Source organism: Vicia villosa, unplaced genomic scaffold (assembly GCF_029867415.1).
Source record: "Vicia villosa cultivar HV-30 ecotype Madison, WI unplaced genomic scaffold, Vvil1.0 ctg.000004F_1_1_1, whole genome shotgun sequence".
Classification (NCBI taxonomy): Eukaryota; Viridiplantae; Streptophyta; class Magnoliopsida; order Fabales; family Fabaceae; genus Vicia; species Vicia villosa.
The window spans coordinates 1,827,189-1,847,636 of NW_026704934.1; the positions used below are offsets into that span (position 1 = coordinate 1,827,189).

At 29.4% G+C, this 20,448-nt stretch overlaps 2 protein-coding genes across 2 annotated transcripts; both read right to left on the reverse strand.

Annotated features, from left to right (window-relative positions):
* Positions 1–217: 217 nt before the first annotated feature.
* Positions 218–6,240, reverse strand: LOC131621393 (uncharacterized). Its single transcript, XM_058892432.1, has 2 exons — positions 5,218–6,240; positions 218–817 (listed from the first exon to the last, which is right to left on the reverse strand). Exons 1-2 carry the CDS (start codon positions 6,238–6,240, stop codon positions 218–220), a joined length of 1,623 nt encoding a protein of 540 aa, XP_058748415.1.
* A 131-nt stretch (positions 6,241–6,371) lies between these two features.
* Positions 6,372–7,991, reverse strand: LOC131621394 (uncharacterized). The gene has a single exon (XM_058892433.1). The coding sequence runs from the start codon at positions 7,989–7,991 to the stop codon at positions 6,372–6,374; it is 1,620 nt and encodes a 539-aa protein (XP_058748416.1).
* Positions 7,992–20,448: the final 12,457 nt, after the last annotated feature.

Sequence of the window (20,448 nt, forward strand, 5' to 3'; positions counted from 1 at the left end):
ATTACTCAATGAACCTAAAAAGAGAATATTTGCTTATAATTCAGGCCGGAGAGAGTACATGGTAGTGATTGGTTGACAGTGTAAAAATATTTTACATAGTCAGTGCATGACCCCCTTTTTTTTGGAGAAAAAATAACTTTTATTCATTCCCAAAAACATGTGTTACATGCCGATCAAATGATCCAGGCCCAAATACACCAAGACAACACTAAGCAACTCAACTTAAACTATCATTACTAGCATTAACATGAACCTTTAACTTGCTAGATAAACTGCTTCTACCTATAACTTTGTCTTTAATCTTTCTAATGACATCAAGACTAGGGTTTGTGTGCTTAAAGATCATCCCATTCCTCTCTTGCCAAATATGATACACAGTTTCAGCAAGAGTGATGCGCAGAATTTCTCTTCTCCAGCCTTTTTTGGACAGTTCCTCTATAAGCCAATCTTTTTCACTGTCCCATGTCATACCTTTTCGAAAATACCCGTTCCAGGCTAGCATTCTCTCCCATATTGTACCAGTAAAAGCACAATCAAAGTATAGATGACTCAGAGTTTCCTGCTGCAAACAGAAACAACATTGTTTTTCATGGATCATACGAAATCTCTCCATCCTATCCTTAGTGGAAAGTCCTCCCAGCATTGCCAGCCAAAGTGTAAATTTCGCCCTTGGACTTGCACGGTTTTGATAGAATATATGTTTCCAAGGAACCATAACACTATCTCCACAGATAATCCTGTAATTGGCTGCAGTGTTAAAGACTTTAGTGAGCTCAGCTTTCTCCCATGCCAAATTATTCTGAGTATGCACTCTACACTTCAGGATACAATTTAACATCCAGGAACTAGTATGGTTTACTTGCCATTGAAGCACAGGTCTGCCTTTCATAAAATAGGTGTCTAACCATCGGATCCACAGTTTATATGCTTTGTTGTGAATATTCCACAGCAATTTCAGAATGGAGACCTTATTCCAATTGATGAGCTTTTTGAAATTCAGACCACCTGCATTCCTTGGTTCAAAAATATTATCCCAAGACACTAGTGCTTTCCTACCATCAGCTTTTGCAGACCACAAAAAATTTCTACAAAGAGCCTCAATTTTCTGATTAACTTTCTTTTGAATGACCCCTTTATACCAACATAATTCTCATGATATTCTTCCGACATTATTATCTTTACAAATATATAAGATGGATTCGAATTTTACTAATAGAAGGAAGTGAAATTGATAAATTTAAAAAATTTATAGAACATGAGAAAAATATACAGATGTAATGAACACTTTTTTTATTGAATTTTTACAAGTTTGAGGAATGAGTCCATAGGTTAGAGGTGACAAAATAAATGAAAGGAATAAATTTGGATTGAATTGTTAATTGATGAATCAAAACAATTTATTAAAGTCTACTAAAATATTTTTAAAAATCTAATCCACTCATTTTCAATAGATGGATGTTCACTCATTAAATTTAATTTAAATTTTTTTACAACAAATATTTTTTATTTTAAATTTAAATTTAATAAAATTCAATTTTGAAAACTTCTCATTTTTAAATAATATTTTTTAAATTACATAAAATTGAAAATTAATCTAAAAAATTAATTTTAAAAATTTCTCTATCTCTAATCAAACACCTTACAATATATTATTTTTAATTTAATAATAAAAAAATTTGTCTCATGCATTTATGAAAGGAAAAGTAATTTCTTTTTTTTTTTTTGGAGAAATGAGATATTATATATATCCAAAAAAAACAGTCCAATACAAAGCAACCCCTAGGGTTCAGCTATCGACCACACTACACCTAAAACATACACAAATGAGCTATGTGCTCGCGGAGTTTAATCTTCCTCCAGCATCTATGTGTAACTCTATCTATAATGTTCCTATCTATACTTCCTGTATCAATTGTATTTTCATTTTCACTATACACTTTGGTGTTTCTATATCTCCAGCAAGCGTAAATAGTTTCAGCAAAAGCTGTTTTAAGGATTCTGGACTGCCAACCCTTGCGTTTACTTGTAGATAAGAGAAATTTTTTTTGTGTAATTTTATAGAGGGTTCCTTCGGGAACAAAATCAACAGTATTTTAAACGTTTTGAATTTTGATGTGTTTGATTGATGAACAGTAATTTTTTTGTAAATAAGATAAAAGAGTTGTAGGAAATATTATTTGAGAGTTAAAGAAATATATTTTATTTAGTTTTTTAAAGAGAAAAAAATTGAGGAAAGTATTTTTTTCGGTAAATTTAAGAAAATAAAATAAATTAGCGTTTAAAATTTGTTGTTTAAAAATAAAATAAAACATCTTTAAAATTTAATAAATAAATAAAATATGATCATTGTATTTATATAAGAAGATGATAATTCATCCATAAGATTAGATGGATTGATTGAATCACTAAATAGTTTTTGTTTAAGAATAGGTTAGATAGATTAATTATTTTTAATAAATTTTATTGTCACTACCATAGTACCATCGACTCGAGTATTTCAAGCCAAAACTTATTTGAAATAGCACCAAAAGAAAGGAGGATTAAGTAATGACAAGAATTGCCAAGTTTTATCCGGCACCCCCTACAAATTTGTGTTTTTTATATTACTCTTTGTCTAAATAAAGAAAAAAAATCTATATTATTTGTCACTTTTAGGAATTTAGAGAAAAATTGTGCGATTAACAGTAGAGGTGGTAAAATGGATGGATATGGATTGGATTATTAATGGATGAATCAAAATAATTCATCAATCCATTAATAGTCCACTTAAACTTCCTTAAAAATATCGAATCCAATTAATACATTAAGAATAAAATTCATCCAATTCATCCAAATCATTTTAGTGGATGGATATCCATCCATCCAAAAATTAATTTAAATATAATTTAAGAAAACTCGATTTTACTGTATTTTCAAAAAATACTTGATTTTACAGTAATTTTAAAAAAACTTGATTTTACTGAAATTTTGGAAAAACTTGATTTTATTGTATTTTCAAAAAACCCGATTTTACTGTATTTTTGGAAAAACTCAATTTTATTGTATTTTAATAAAACAAGATTTTATTGTAATTTTGGAAAAACCGGATTTTACTGTATTTTTCAAAAAAAATGGATTTTGTAATAATTTTGGAAAAACTTGATTTTACTGTAATTTTAGAAAAACTTGATTTTTCTGTATTTACAAAAAACTAGATTTTACTGTAATTTTGGAAAAACTTGATTTTACGTTAATTTTGAAAAATTCGATTTTATTGTAATTTTGAAAATATTCCAGAATTAACTAAAATTTTGGAAAAACTCAATTTTACTGTATTTTTAAAAAAACCTAATTTTACTGTACTTTCAAAAAAATTGATTTTACTGTATTTTTGGAAAAATTCAATTTTACTGTATTTTAAAAAAAATAAGATTTTACTCTATTTTTAAAAAACTCAATTTTACTGTATTTTCAAAAAAAACATGATTTTATAGTAATTTTGAAAAAACTTAATTTTACTGTCTTTTCAAAAAAACTTGTTTTTACTGTATACTTAAAAAAAACTCGATATTATTGTATTTTTGGGAAAAAAACTCAATTTTACTGTATTTTCAATTCAAGATATTACTGTATTATAAAAAAATCAATTTACGGTAATTTAAAAAACCCAATTTTTCTGTATTTTTGGAAAAACTAAATTTAACTGTATTGTAAAAAAAACAAGATTTTTCTGTGATTTTGGAAGAACTTGACTTTACTGTAATTTGGGAAAAACTTGATTTGACTGTAATTTTGGAAAAACTCAATTTTACTGTATTTAAAAAAAAACTTTATTTTACTGTATTTTCAAAAAAATTGATCTTACTGTATTTTCCAATAACCCGAAATTTCAGTATTTTTAAATAACCTAATTTTAATGTATTTTCATAAAAAAAAAACATGATTTTACTGTATTTTTGGAAAGACACTATTTTATCTCATTTGGGAAAAAACTCTATTTTACTGTATTTTTAGTAAAACCAATAAAATTGAGTTTTTCAAAAATACAGTAAAATTGAGTTTTTTCAAAATACAATAAAATCGTGTTCTTTAAATATACATCAAAATTGAGTTTTTTTAAAATATAGTAAAATCACGTTTTTTGGAAAAATACATTAAAATCAGGTTTTCTGGAAATACTGTAAATCGGGTTTTTTCTGAAAATACATTAAATTCAATTTTTCTAAAAAATACATTGAATTCGATTTTTCTAGAAAATATTGTAAGATTAAGTTTTTTTGAAAATACAGTAAAACTGAGTTTTAGAAAATACAATAAAATCGGATTTTTTGAAAATACTGCAAAATTGAGTTTTAAAAAAAAACATTAAAATCAAGTTTTTTTAAAAATATAGTAAAATTAGGTTTTTCAAAAAATAGTGTAAAATCTAGAAACACAGTCAAAAAATAGTTTTTCTAAAAACACAGTAAAGTCATTTTTCTAAATACAGTCAAATCTAGTTTTTTAAAAATACATTAAAATCGAGTTTTTCAAAAAATAAAGTAAAACTGTTTTTTTTTTGGAATAAGCATTACTTTATTAAACCAAAAAACAGGTATTACAAACTGATCCCATAAGGATCCAGGTAATCAAAAAAGCCATAAGAATCATAAACTACCCTATTAGCATATTTTCTCTGTCTATGTGGGTATTCACTAGTCTGTTTAAGCTGCCTCTATGCACTATTGTATGTTTAATTTCCTGCTCCATATCCATGTGTGTTTCTTTTCCAAAGCACACTGCATTCCTTGTAAGCCATGTCAAGTAAACAGTTTCAGTTAAGGCCAGTTTTAGGAGGTGCTTGCGCCATCCTTTCTTTTTCAATTACTGCAGCAGCCATGTACTTTCCTCCGACCAAGCTTTAGGTTGCCTAACATATCCTATCCATTGAAGGATTTGTTGCCAAACAGAACCTGTTCCTTTGCAGGCGAAGAACAGGTGTTCCAAGCTCTCATGCTCCCCACACAAAACACACTTTTGGTCAGTATCGACTCCCAATTTCAGCAATCTGTCTTTAGTATTTAACCTGCCTGAGAATACCAGCCAGATTATGAAAATGGCCCGAGGTCGAGCCAGGTTCCTCGTGATAATATGTCTCCAAATCTTAGTTTCCTTAGAGCCCCTCAGACATTTGTACATTTTTGTTGTTTTGTATTGCCCCGTATGTATCACATCTTGCCAATAGCTCAAATGGCTCACCTCATCTCTAGTGTTCACAATAGATCTTAGGAGCCAGGATGCTGTAGAGCTTGGCTGCCATACCATAACGTCTTGTTCTTTGAGAAAGTAGGTGTTTACCCATCTAACCCATAGCTTGTCCGCCTTCGATTGTAGATTCCACAACAGCTTCCCAATGGTTGCTATGTTCCATTCCCGCAGAGAAGTAATACTTAAACCCCCTGCTCTCACAGGGTTGTACACATTGTCCCAGGCAATAGGAGCTCGACGTGTAATTTCCTCAGTGTTACTCCACAGGTAGCTTCGACATATAGCTTCAATGTGTTTCAAGACACTCTTTGGGAGAGGAAAAACTTGCATCCAGTATGATGTTACTGCAAAAAGAACACTTCGAATCAGTTGTTTTCTCCCTGCATAGCTCAGGATTTTTGTTGTCCAGTGTTTGATTTTCCCCACTATCCTGTCAATAAGGGGAAGGCATTGTTGAATACTTAACTTTCTGCAAGACAAGGGTACTCCAAGGTATTTGAATGGTAGCTCTCCACTTTGGAACCCAGTAATTTGCAGCAGCTCCTGTTTAGCATTGTCATCAATCCCACCAGTGTATACTTTGCATTTTGCAGGATTGGCCTTAAGGCCTGTTGAGTCAGAGAATTTCTGGAAGACTTCCATCATAGCTGCAACAGATCTTTTGTCTCCTCTAGCAAACAGGATTAGGTCATCTGCAAAACAAATATTGGTTAGGCTAAGTTTGGCACATTTTGGGTGGAACTTGAAGTCAGGCCTGGTTTGGAGTTTTCTCATGCATCTATGCATATATTCCATGACAAGGACAAATAGCAGGGGTGATATTGGATCACCCTGTCTAAGTCCTCTCTTTGAAGCCAAGTATTTACTATGTTGCCCATTTATTGAGTACTTATAAGAGACACTAGTAATGCATATCATTATCCAATTGATGAACTTTATGGGGAAGCTCATCTCTTTCATAATATCTTCCAATGCCCTCCATTCAAGGGTATCATAGGCTTTCTGTAGATCCATCTGTATAGCACACCTGGGGGATATATGTCTTCTGGTGTACCCTCTCAGCAGCTCATGAGCAATAATAATATTGTCTTGGATCACTTTTCCTGGGACAAATGCAGATTGACTATAGTCAACAACTGTATTGATCACTTTACTGAGCCTATTGGTGAGTATCTTGGAGTAATTTTGTATAGAACTGTGCAGCAGGCAATAGGCCTCATATCCTTCATCTTGTTAGCATTTGGCACTTTGGGAATCAAAGTTACTAATGCACAGTTAGCTGCCTTGAATAACCTTCCATGTTCAAAAAAATCCCACACTGCAGTCTTCACATCCCTGCCTATGATCTCCCAAGCATCCTTAAAAAATTTGGATCTATATCCATCAATCCCAGGGGCCTTTGTGTCTCCAATGCTCTTTAAAGCATCCATGATCTCTTTCTCAGCAACAGGTAAAATAAGTTCAGTTTGGTGTGTGTGACTGAGTTGGGCACCAACTCTCATTACCTCCACATCAATGTGTCTCAAGTGATTTGTATTTTTTCCTATCAAATCTTCATAGAATCTGATCACCTCTTTTTCAATGTTCTCATGCCCTTGCATTTCTATCTCATAAGGGTCCTCTAAGCTAAAGATTCCTGTTGCTTTGTTTTTACTTTTCACAGTTGCATGAAAGTACCTATTGTTGCCATCACCTAGAATCAGCCAATCAACTTTTGCCCTTTGCCTGAGAACTTGTTCTTCTAATTCTGTTGTCTTGAGAAGATCAGCAGTGATAGTTTTTATTCTATCCATTACTTCCTCATTGAATCTATCATTGCTTAATTCAGCCTGAGCTTGCAACAGGTGTTGTCTATGGTTGTGGATCTGTCTGATACTTTCATCGATTCTGCCTGCTTGTTTCCTCATGAAAGGTTGTAACTGTTGCAGATTTCTCCACACACTGTACATAGGCCTATCCTCCTTTGTGCTCTTCCAGTTGTTTCTAACTGTGTCAAGGAATTCATCTCTGGTAGTAATGCAGTTTAGGAATTTGAAAGGAGTTTTCCTCCTAGGCATATTTTGGTCCCCCATAAATTGCACTCTAAGAGGTGTGTGGTCAGATATATGCTGCTGCATCACAGTAACTATACTCATAGGGAATTGGAGAAACCATTCCCTGTTGCAGATTACATGGTCGATTCTTGAGTAAATCATCTGGGTGGTATGTCTGTTGTTCCAGGTAAAATGTTCACCTTTGGTCTCATGTACATACAAACCAACATCCTCCATCATCTGTTCAAGGTCAACATATTCAGCCAGTTGAACCTGCTTCCCCCCAATTCTATCTCTGCTTGTCATGACATTATTAAAATCCCCAATTATCATCCAAGGCCCCTGTACAGATCCAGCACAGTTTCGAATATCATTCCATAGTTTTCTCCTATGTTGTAACTGATTCTGGGCATACACTATAGTAATCCACTTCACCATCTTGTTCTCTTTCTCAGTCACCTTGCAATGAATGAACTGATCAGAACTGGCTATCTTCACAAAACTCTCATTCTTTTCCTGCCACATAATCCATATGCGCCCATTAGGACGGTGGTTGTAGTTATCAAGGTGTTTCCAATATGTGCCAAAATTGTGTCTAATACTTTCTGCTTTATTAACTTTAACTTTAGTCTCTAGTAAAGCTATACAAGGCAGTTGCATATGTTTGAGATGGGCTGCAATCTCAAGATGCCTCGCCTTTTTATTCAAGCCCCTAGTATTCCACACAAGCATCAGGTGATTTGAGCTTCTTGGCTTGCTGAGCATTCCCCAGTATCCAAGATTTCAAAATCATTTTTACAAGTTAAAACAGGTGACTCATTTTGGACAGCTTTGCCTTTGATTGAGCTACCAACAGTAATCCATTTATTCTCATCCTTTTTTGTTTCCACCTCCTCTGGATTTTCATTCTTTTCTTCCTCTTTTGTCTTTATGACAGCTTTCCTTTCCCATTTCTGCAGTACTTTCTTTGGGAAGTAAAACTGTTTTTCTAAATACAGTAAAATCTAGTTTTTTGAAAATACAGTAAAATTGGGTTGTTAAAACAAAATTTAGTAAAATCGAGTTTTTTGAATATATAGTAAAATCAGGTTTTTTGAAAATAAAGCAAAATCGAGTTTTTTTAAAAATACAGTAAAATCAGGATTTTTGAAAATACAGTAAAATCAAGTTTTTAAAAACACACAGTAAAATCGAATTTTTCAAACATACAGTAAAATCATATTTTTTTAAAATACAGTAAAATTAAATTTTTAAACGATGTTATGAATTTAAAATATATAATAACAATAATCCATTGGATTATTAAAATATCATGGATTGATTGGATCAATCCATGTATATAAATGGATGGATTTTGTCTCACCCATTAACTTACTTTTTAAGTGGTGGATGAATTTGATGGATTTTTTGGTGGATGAATTGGATGAATTTTGTGTTAATGGATTCAATTGCCTCCCCTAATTAACAACACATTTCAAGTCTTTTACTGTACTTTTTAAATAAATCATTTTTTATGTTAATTCTTTAAATTTTTACCGAATATTAAACCGCATATATTTTTAAAAAACCATGCATTTTTACCAATATTCTTAAAAATTTTAGTAAAAATTCGTAATTTGCATGCAATTTTCTCAGAGATTTTGAAAAATCCGATTAAATCACATGCATTTTAATCGACATTTTTAAAATGTCTGATAAAAATGCATACATGCTTACTAAATATTTCAAAAATCCCAATACAAGAGATTTAGGGAACAAGATTTTTCAAAAAAGAAAATCGATAAAACCATGTTTATTTTCGAATTTTTAAAAAATTTGATAGTTCATATTGCTGTTTTTTGTATTGAGGAATAGAGGACGAGACGACACGATTATTTCTAGATGAACTTAGTCCTAGAGTAGCCTCCACCAGTTCTCATATGAGGAGGATGACTGGGTAGACACTCGCACCCCATACTCTCCAACATAAAGGAGGTAAAGTTGGATGAGATAGAGATTTTGATGCAGAGCCCGATACTCAAGAGGACAAAGAGACTCAGGTTCACACTGAGGTGGAGACTCAAACTGAGTTAGAGTTGGTGGGAGCTAACACTGAGGTGGAGGCTGAGATAGAGTTAGAGGTGGAGACTCGGGTTGACACTGAGGTGACGGCTCATGCTGGCGAGGTTGACACTAAGGTTGACACTGAAGAAGTAAAGATACACAAAGATATATAATGGTCTGGCATTTGTCATTGCATTTCCTACTCCACTCTTCAATGGTGTTGAAAACCATTGGAAAATAATCACGATCTTCCACTATTTTGATAAGTTTGATTACAAGCATTTTGGTTACAATGAACTATCAAATGATAATTCCCTCTGTTGAGGCAGATACTCAACTACCAAAAAAACAAGATATCTCTAAAAGATCTTGATCCAATAACCTCGCTATCTACAATAATTCTGCTCCAAGTATTTGTATGTGGCAATCCACCTGATCCCACTGATCTCTTGTCTAAGCGATTGCCATAGCCAAACATTGATTGTACAACTCCCAACTTTGTCTGCAAGCAATCTTTCTTCAGCTCCACCAAAGATGGAATACTTCCGTCCCCGCCTTATAGCCATTTGATTCCTTGGAGTATAATGGAAAATCTATTCTTGATGAATAACAATAAACACAAAATGACATTCAATAAATGATACTTGCACTTGTTACAAACAACAAACTTCACACAAAAATATTAGATACTCTAATCTACCACTAGTCTCCCTCAATACTCAATCTTTAGAGATGAAGGTCCTCGACAATGGAAAAAGACTAAGGATGAAGACGATGAACATTGTCGGGATATCTCACAAACACTCTAAAGACAAAAAGGTGTTAGTCAAGGGTTTTAGATGAAGGTGAATAAAGAACACACACATATGGTTCTCACAAATTTCTAGGTGAATGGGACTTGACTTTGATTGTTATGAAGAGGTTGATTAATCATGAATAACACATCAAGATTAATTAACCCCTTCTTTAAATCTCACTCAAACAGAACAACAAATTGCACAAGATTAAGATGTAATAAAAGGGAGAATGAATTTGAAATGAATTCATAATCAAGATATTGTTATAGTGAGGAAGAGAAAGAATCACAGTGATTGATAAAGACACACTAAGAATAGAAGACAAAATCACTCTTTGTCTCTATGGGTTTCTCACATATGTTTCACTCACTTGTTACTTTCATCTAAGAAAAAACTATTCAAATCCATTTGGGCAGAGTCAAAATAAAGATTCAATATTTCAGTTGATTCAAACCAATTTTTGCACTTGATTCGGATCACAAGTGGTCGTGATTCAAATCACAAGAGGTCATGATTCGAATCATGTTTAGTTTGTGATTCGAATCAAATGCTCGAAAGGTAAATCCCATTTTCACATAGCCTTTGATTAGAATCATGTATTACACTTAATTTGAATCAAATGACTGAAAAATCGAGATTTAAGAGCTTTAACTTGTGATTCAAGCTACGCGTGAAAAAATGACAAACTAGCAACTATTTAGGCTTAAAAGGACATATTATCAAAGACCAAACACTCTTATTAATTGAGTAAAGAGGGTTCTTAGTTATACAACAATACATTAGCTAAAGCAATTACAAATGAAGTGCGTAATGAATAAAGTACAAGCACACAATAATATAAACAAATTACAAATACGCAAGTACTAAAAATATCTATATCAAATTGACAAAAACATCAAAACATATAAACGATACCATATGATACTATGACTGCACTTTCAAAAAAAATTTGCAACTTCAATCAACACACCGTCAATCTTCTATTTTATAACAAATTAATATTGAACTATTTAATATTGCTTTTGAAATTTAGAGTTCATGGTAGCCAATATAAGACAACCAATTTTCAAGACATCATTAGCATGATTCATATAAGCATCATACATTCAATTCAAGGTGATTCACACTTAATATTTGACTAAAACAAATTTATTAACCTTAAAAGCAATTGAGTTAAGTTTAAACAGTTTTGTATTAGGCATAATCGAATATTACTAATAGTAAATATATTAATAAGTTTGGTCGGTTCCAATTATGAGAAACCCAGCCGAAAATACTTATGTAAGCTGAGTTCACTTATCCAACTTATCAATCCAACTCAAAATGGTCGCATGCATTAAACCTAAAGTCGTAAAAATGGATTAGCTTATACAAATTGGTTTGCCAAGCCCGATTGAACATAAAGTTTGAGCTTTTTTAGCCAATCTTTTAAAAGTCCTCAATCCATATATTAGGTCTAGAGCGCATGGGCCGCTGCTTTGACCATATAACTAAAACTTCTTAGAGTTACTCTAATACATATGTTGCCATAATAAAAAAACATTGACTTATCTCACTTCAAAAAAAAAAAAAATTATCTCTTCTAATTTATTCAATTTACCATGTTAAATATTATATATTAATATAATATGATTAATAGTTAATTTTTGGCTAAATTACAGTTTTGGTCCTCCTATTTTGGCCAACTTATAAAATCAATCGCCCTATTTATTTTTTAAACAGTTTTGGTCTCCATGTCTATTTTTCATTTAAAAAACACTGTTGTGTACTATTTTTTAAGATACGTAGCATAATTTTATTGACTTGGAATAAGAAATATTAATTATTGACGATGTTTTCTTCCTTTAATCGTCTTCTCTGATCATCGTCTTTTTCTCCCAGCTAGTTGTTTCATCTCTTTCATTCTCCAAAAAAACACTCTCTACGTTCTCTCTCGTTTAGAAAGTATCCCACGAATACAAAAAAACTGAAAAATCAACATTTTTTGGACGAAAAATGGACATGGGGACCAAAACTGTTTAAAAAATTAATAAGAGGACTGATTTCGTGAATTGACCAAAATAGGGGGCCTAAATTGTAATTTAGCCTAAATTTTTTTAACTTTCATTTCACAATTTTTTTGATATTGTATTAGTATTGGTTACGTTGGATTTATGTATTATTTTAATTAATTTTAAAATAATAGTTATTTAAAAACATACTATAATATATTTTTTTAAAATAACATGATATATAAAACTATACAAATTTAACATCATATAATATATGATGTATATATTATATTTATAAAAAAATAATAAAGAGATGATATATTTTGGATGCAATTGATTTATTAAAAATGAGAGACTCAACATGACAACTTTTATATCAAATTTGATGCAGAAACTATTCATGAAACTAGACAAAATATATGATAAGAGATTGGACGAAATTTTAAATTTTTGTCCTTTAATAATCCATGAGACAATTTTTTGTCTCAAACACAATTATAAAACAAATATAAAAAATGTAATTTTTAATCTCATACTATTAAATATTTTGATTCATAAATATAATTTTCAATATTTACTATTTTGATTCATAAATATAATACTACTATTCTATATATGAATAAATAATATTATAGTAAAAATTATATTATTTTTGTCTAGGTGCATCGATATATCAAAGTAGAGTTTATCTTTTTTGTAGAGCTTTTATATTTAATATTTTTATTTATAACTATTAATATTTTATATAATAATCTAAGATATTATAATAAAAATTATATTATTTTTATAGTGAAACACTCTATGAATGCTGGAGGCTAAGAAATGACACTGTTTTTGGTAATACTGTAAGTATAACAACCATAGGACTAAAAATTATAGACAACTTGATGTATAGGGCTTGGATGAATTCCAAACTGAGAACCCTATTGGTTTACTCATGATGTAATGGGGTAGAGGCTAGTATTGATTTGTTTCTCTTGACAGGCTGAATTTTGATCGCCTTTGTAATTAATAGTTTTTTGACAATAAAGTATTCTTATTCCAAAAAAAAATTATATTATTTTTTTCGGAGACATAAAAATATTAAATAAAATAAAAAAATATTTTTTTCATCTTTTTTACTTCTTTCTTATTATTTCATATTTTTTTATTCTTAAATATTAATATATTAAATATCAATAAATATTTAATAAATAATATTATAGTAAAATTTATATTATTTTGTCAGGTGTATAAATATATCAAACAAAATAGATAAAACAAATTTGTCCAACAAATCGACCATCGACATAATATAACATAAAAGATTGTCTTGTAATATTTTATAATGTTTAATACTATTTGTCCAATAATTTTTATTTTACAAATCAAATAGAATAATCTATATTAAGAATTATATATAAGATAATATATGAGATAACCATAAAGAAACGTGTTATAAATAAAGACAACTTTTACTTTATGCACTATTTTATATAATTGAGTTATGCTAAATCAAATTTCTTAACGAGTTACATTCTGTATATGGCCAGGCTTAAGTAATGAAATTCACTCCATACTTAAATAAAATAGTTTTAGCCCGGCCATATAAAACCGTCCCTTTGAATATCAAATAATTTTGACGGTTCTAGATAATGGACTCTTGGAAGTTGGGTAGCATCGAATGGTACACATTTGTCGACATTCAAATTGCCACTATTCCATTTAAAGAAGTATGGATGAAAACAACTGTTTGAAATGCAAATGTCGTTTTACACAAACCCACCGAATCCCCACAACATCCATATCAAGTGATGCTTCTGTCCTTTCATCTCACGTGTCACTTTTCCATTGGTTGATTCATCAAATCCCACGTGAATGTCATGCTTAGTATCACGTGGCCTTATGACCAATTTGTTTGTGGCAGACACGCAGGTGCACACCACTTTCTAACTTTTTCTATGTATGGACAAAACTTGTAACTTTATTTCAGATCTACCAATCCTTATCTCCTCATACAGGAACTCCAGAATGACCTCGAAATTTGATGTTTGTTGTAACTAGTAACAAACCCGTGCGTTCGCACGAGTTCTGGTACGGGACGCGCATTTATTTCAGATGTATATTTTTTAATAAAAAAAATTATATTAAAAGTAATTAATATTTTGTGGAAAAAAATAAGAACAATTAACATTAAATTGTGTCTAAAAAAAAGGAACAAAATTGAAATCACGAAAATTAAATTGTGTCTAAACAGCCTTTTGTAACTTCACGTTCACGTTAATAATCAATATTTTGATCAGTAACTTCGTGTTTCCGTTAATATTAATATTTTGCTCAGTAACTTCATTCCTGTTAATTTTAAAATATTTTGATCAATAACATGTTCCCGTTAATATTCTATATTTTGATCAGTAACTTCATGTTCATATCATGTTCCCATTTATATTCAATATTTTAATCAGTAACTTCAGGTTCCCGTTAATATTCAATATTGTGATCAGTAACTTCATGTTCCCGTTAATATTCATATTTTGATTAGTAACTTCATGTTCCCTTAATATTTAATATTCTAATCAGTAACTTTAGGCTCTCGTTAATATTCAATATTGTGATCAGTAACTTCATGTTCTAGTTAATATTCAATATTTTAACCAGTAACTTCTGGTTTTCGTTAATATTCAATATTGTGATTGGTAACTTCATGTGTCCGTTAATAAAAAATATTTTAATCAGTAACTTCAGGTTCCCGTTAATATTCGATATTTGATCAGTAACTTCATGTTCCCGTTAATGTTCAATATTATAATCAGTAACTTCATGTTCCCGTTAATATTGAATATTGTGATAAGTAACTTCATGTGCCCGTTAATAAAAAATATTTTAATCAGTAACTTCAGGTTCCCGTTAATATTCAATATTTGATCAGTAACTTCATGTTCCCGTTAATATTCAATATTATAATAAGTAACTTAATGTTCCCGTTAACATTCAATATTGTGATAAGTAACTTCATGTTCTTGTTATAAAAAATATTTTAATTAGTAACTTCAGGTTCCCGTTAATATTCAATATTGTGATCAGTAACTTCATGTTCCTGTTAATATTCAATATTTTAATCAGTAACTTCATGTTCTCGTTAATATTCAATATTGTGATCAATAACTTCATGTCCCCGTTAATAAAAAATATTTTAATCAGTAACTTCAGGTTCCCGTTAATATTCAATATTGTGATCAGTAATTTCATGTTCCCGTTAATGTTCAATATTATAATAAGTAACTTCATGTTCCCGTTAATATTTAGTATTTTAATCAGTAACTACATGTTCCCGTTAATATTCACATTATCATCATGAAAATTAAACACTTAATAAAATATATAAAACAAACACATATTTTGATAAAAAAATTAAAATTTAAGAAACATGAATTTAAAAAAAAGGTGAGAATACCACATTTGATTTTAATATATGAATCATTTAATAACAGTATTAAATATATAATACATGATTCACAATTAAAGAATTTAAACTAAAATTATTTTAAATAATTTGAGTAAGTTATATTTTAAGAAGAAAAATAATAAATAATTTTCATTCAATGTTAAATATATAATACATATAACATATTGGTTTTGTAATCTTCCAATCTAAATTTAATAGATATAATACGTATAACCGATTATATTAAATATATAATACATATAATAGATTGGTTATATGTAATACATATAATAAATATTCAATGTTTAATAATCTGAGTAATCAAAATTATTCAATTTTAACTTATATTTTACATCTCTTTTTAAGATTTTCTAATTTCTTTTGTGGAGAGATTGGTGAGAGTGATTGTTGTAAAATGACATTGACATATCATTTTAAATTTTGCAGGAATGAGAATTGATAGACAGGTAAGAGACAATTTCCAAGAAAAATATGACAACCTATTAATAGTAGCTAGACAACTATAAGGACTATAATTACTTTTGATTTTGAAATAAATTTTGATTAATAAAATTTATTTTAAACCAAATGTTGAAGTGTTGTGTGTGCCATAGATATTTTTTGGAATAAAACCAAAATAGATTGAAACAAAAAAACACAAATAGTGCTAACATTACAAATAAAAAACCAGATTAAACATACCAAGATTGAACAAACAGTAAAGAAGCTATAAAAATCTATAATACTGATATTGTAGTTTAAGTGGATAAAATATTATTTTATTTTAATTAAATAATAAATTAGTAAATTTTGTTTAAAATTGAGAGGCCATTTTTTCTTTATAGAAAATCATGTTTATTTTTTAAAAAATATGAAAGAGAATCATGTTTCTTATTTATCACCAAAAGTGGAAGGAAAATATTTTTAGTAAGAATAGTGTGAGTCATTAAGAGATCTTTTAATAATCATAAAATTGAAATAAAATCAAAGATTTAAAAAAGTATGATTATATATATATATATATATATAATCAACTTCAGACTGGATTTTTGGTGACTACTAAAAATTATTTTTAATACCTGGATGTTGCATTAACCAACTTCATTATTGTATTAACCAAATTTTTACACTCCATTAACCAAATTTGAATAATATGTTATTCTCACATCCATAAAAAGTACTTTACTGTAGTCACCAAATTTGGTTAATACAATGTAAATTGTTGGTTAATGAAGTTATAAAGTTGGTTAATGACACAAATTTAAAAAAATAAAAAATTATTTATTATTATAATAATATTTTACTGTTCATAAAATATATATTTTTATTTAAAAAATACTATTCATCGTATAAATACGGTGAATAGTGTTGGGTGTAAGTATTTGGTGTAGAAAGTGGTGTATGAATATCATTACTATATATATATATATATATATATATATATATATATATATATATATATATATATATATATATATATATATATATCAACTTTTGACACAAGAAGTTTTTTTTTTTTTGTTTTTTTACGTTGAGAATAAATGCAAGTGTGAGGTGAATAATAATCTCATATTGAAAATGCATGCGGTGACTTGAACATATATAAGTATATGGACGGAGCTACAGTCTAGTGAGTCTGGACACGTGTCCGGACTCAACCCCACATTTTGTTGTTTATTTCTCACATAATAGTCGATTTTTAGACAATACGAGGGGTAAAATTAATAATTTAGGCAAAATTAAAGGCAAAATTAGTAAAAACAATATTTTGACAAAATCAATGGCAAAATTTTTAGACAAAATTAGTAAAAATGGAGTGTAAATTAATTAGTAAAAACAGGGTGTAAAATTTTTGTCCGCGCTCCCTAAAATTTCTAGCTCCGCCACTGTACAAGTGGGAGAACCCTCTCACCTATCACCTTAAGGTTTTAGGTGGAGAAGTGGTGTGTCTCCCACAAAATGTGTGTTTCTCAAGTGGAATGTCTCGAAAAATAACAATGCTCACAAACTCGACCCTCCTTCAATTGTTACGCTAACAAATGGTATCAGAACTTTTAATTCGAAAAACGAACCGGTATCTCCACATGGTCGTTGGTCGTTGGTATATGTTTATTAAATTTTATAATGCAACAACTATTGATTTACTATGTTAATATAATAATATTACGAATAAATTATTTTAATCAATAAATATTGTATACATTAAAAGGAAATACTTTTGAAATACAATAAAAAATTAATTAAAAGTATAATTTTGTATAATAATTAAATATAAATGAAAGCAACTATAATGCACTATTAGTTTAATATTTTTCTATGAAGTGTTATGACATAAAGTTTTAACAGTTAGTTTCAAAACTAGTTATGTTATTCTTGAATTTAATTAGTTGAGTTACTTTGTTCTTTTGTCTCACTTAGTTTAAAAGAGATTTGCATATAAAACATATGAGGATTGATGGGGGACAAAATTGTTTTTAACAAAATTAAATTTGATGAAATTAACTTTAATAGAATTAAATTTAACATAATTGATATATATTTTTATATATTTATGTAAATGGTAGTTGAACAATAAATAAAAGTTTAAAAATCACATTTAAATTTAAAAACTATAAATTTTATATTTAAATAAAATTAATTCTAAAAACGTAATCAATTATACTTTATAGAAGAACCCAACACTTCTAAATCACTCTAGAATCATTTCTATTTTACTTCTTCTAAATGTAAGATAAATTTGACATTGATAATAAATAAATATAAAAAATAAGCAAATTTTTCTTTTTTTGCAATAAATATGAAAAAATAATTAAATATTTATCACTTATATATAAAAACATAAAATAAATATTTAAAATAAAAATTAAATCCGCTCCAAAGTTTAAAAAAAAACTAATCATGACATTTTGATAAACATTCAAAATTAATTTTGATACACATATTCAAAATTAACCCAAATAATTATTTTATTAAATAACATTAGAAATGCTCAATGATTCAATGAAAAATATATTTTTACTATTTTATGGTTTAGTTTCAACTATATCAAAACAAAAGTATTCATTCAATTATTATGACTTAACAAAACAATACATATTAACAAATTGGTACGATGACAATATATTTTCCTAGTATACGGACATATGCCATACAGATAGACCATTTTGTTTTATTGATCAATCAATGGTCCCATATATCTTTCAAGATATTTTCTTAGCGTCACATTGAATTGGTGCCAAAATCTTATACAGATTTTCAGTGAATCATTCTCAAACCCCTTTGTACTTTTTCTCACTATATATATATAGTAGCAAGCAAGCAAGAAACTATAACTCCATAACCTACCATATGTCATCACAATATGTTGCCTTTATCTGCATTTGCACCTGCACTTTCCATGGTTTCTCCATCTCTAACATAGGAAGGAGCCAGGGCTAAAGTGCAGAGGTTTATGCATGTGAATGCCATGTTGGTTATTATTATTATTATCAACTTCAATATTTAAGCTGTTTGGAATTTATCAACCAAAGGTACATGATTACTAGCTAGCTCTTCTTTGTTAATATAATTTTCTTGATCTATGCTTCTTTATACTGCAACATCGATCTTGTATATCATACATACACATCCCTTTAATTTGAAAACGGTTTTTTTTTTCTATTCGCATCGGTTTCGACCCATCTCAGGTGGGCCACTAATCTGACTCGTGCGTATGCATACGCACTGGCCAAGCAAAATTGTTCTGCCTGGGAATCGAACTCGGTATTCCCCGAGTACGTACTTGGACGAGGCTCCTTATTTTGTTTCTATTTCATTCTCTCATTTGTATTATTTATATTAATTAAAGATTTATTATATTGTTTTCAATGAAAGGTAGCTAAATTCATAAATTTCTATTTTGTAAACTACAAAAATACACCATGGCTTAATGATTCAGCTTCAGTTTGGTAGTTTCTTATGTATAGTTTTTTTAACCTGCCGAATAAACTGTCACTTTACTCTGATACCAGTGAATTGCTTCTACACATTGCATGATTTAACTTCGGTATATTGATTTCACCCTGGATGTTCTTGTGGGAAAGATTGTCATTTTTAGGATTTTAATGATGGAGAGTTTTCGCTAGCGGAAACGGAAACGGCCAACTTATCTTCAGTCCCACAAAGTTTCCGTCCCACCTAATGTTAGCCAACAATTGAGAGAGGGTCGAGTGAAATTTTCTTTTGAGTAACACACCTTTATAGAATACATATAATTTATTCATCTAAAACTTTAGACTATGTTTAAGAGTTTGGAGGAGAGGGAAGAGGAAAACTTAAAAAAAAAGAATTTTTTTAAAATTATAAGAAAATTTCTAATATTTTTTAAAAAAATAATTTTGTATAGAATAATAAAAGAGTATATATCATTATTATATTTTTAATTTTTTAAATACTATAATAATATAAAAGATACTTTAAAAATTTATGTAAGTCTTTCAAAACCCTTCGAAGTCCTCCTTCACTATAAATTTTGAGTTCCACATATTATGGGGGGTTTTGGAGTTATGAATAAAAACAAACCCTCTAAAATCCTTCCAATCAAAATTATTCAATTCTTTCTACCCAATCCTTTTACTTTTTCAAAGTTCTCTCATCCCTCAAAACTCCCAAACATAATATAAGGTGATAGGCGAGTGAGTTCTCTCTCACTTATAAATGCTCAAGTAATCACATTCTTATTCAATGTGAGACTATTTCCCTCATATTACTCACACTTGCTATATTCCCAACATTCCCCTTAAGTGTAAGCTCTTTCTTCCATATATTTGTACCGCCGGTGAATACTTTTCAATATAAATAAGTTGTTCCCTTTCTCGAAACCAAAGGCTTGTGATACCATTTGTTGGAGGCAATTTGGGGGTCAACATGAGAGAGCATTTTTACATTTGGGATAC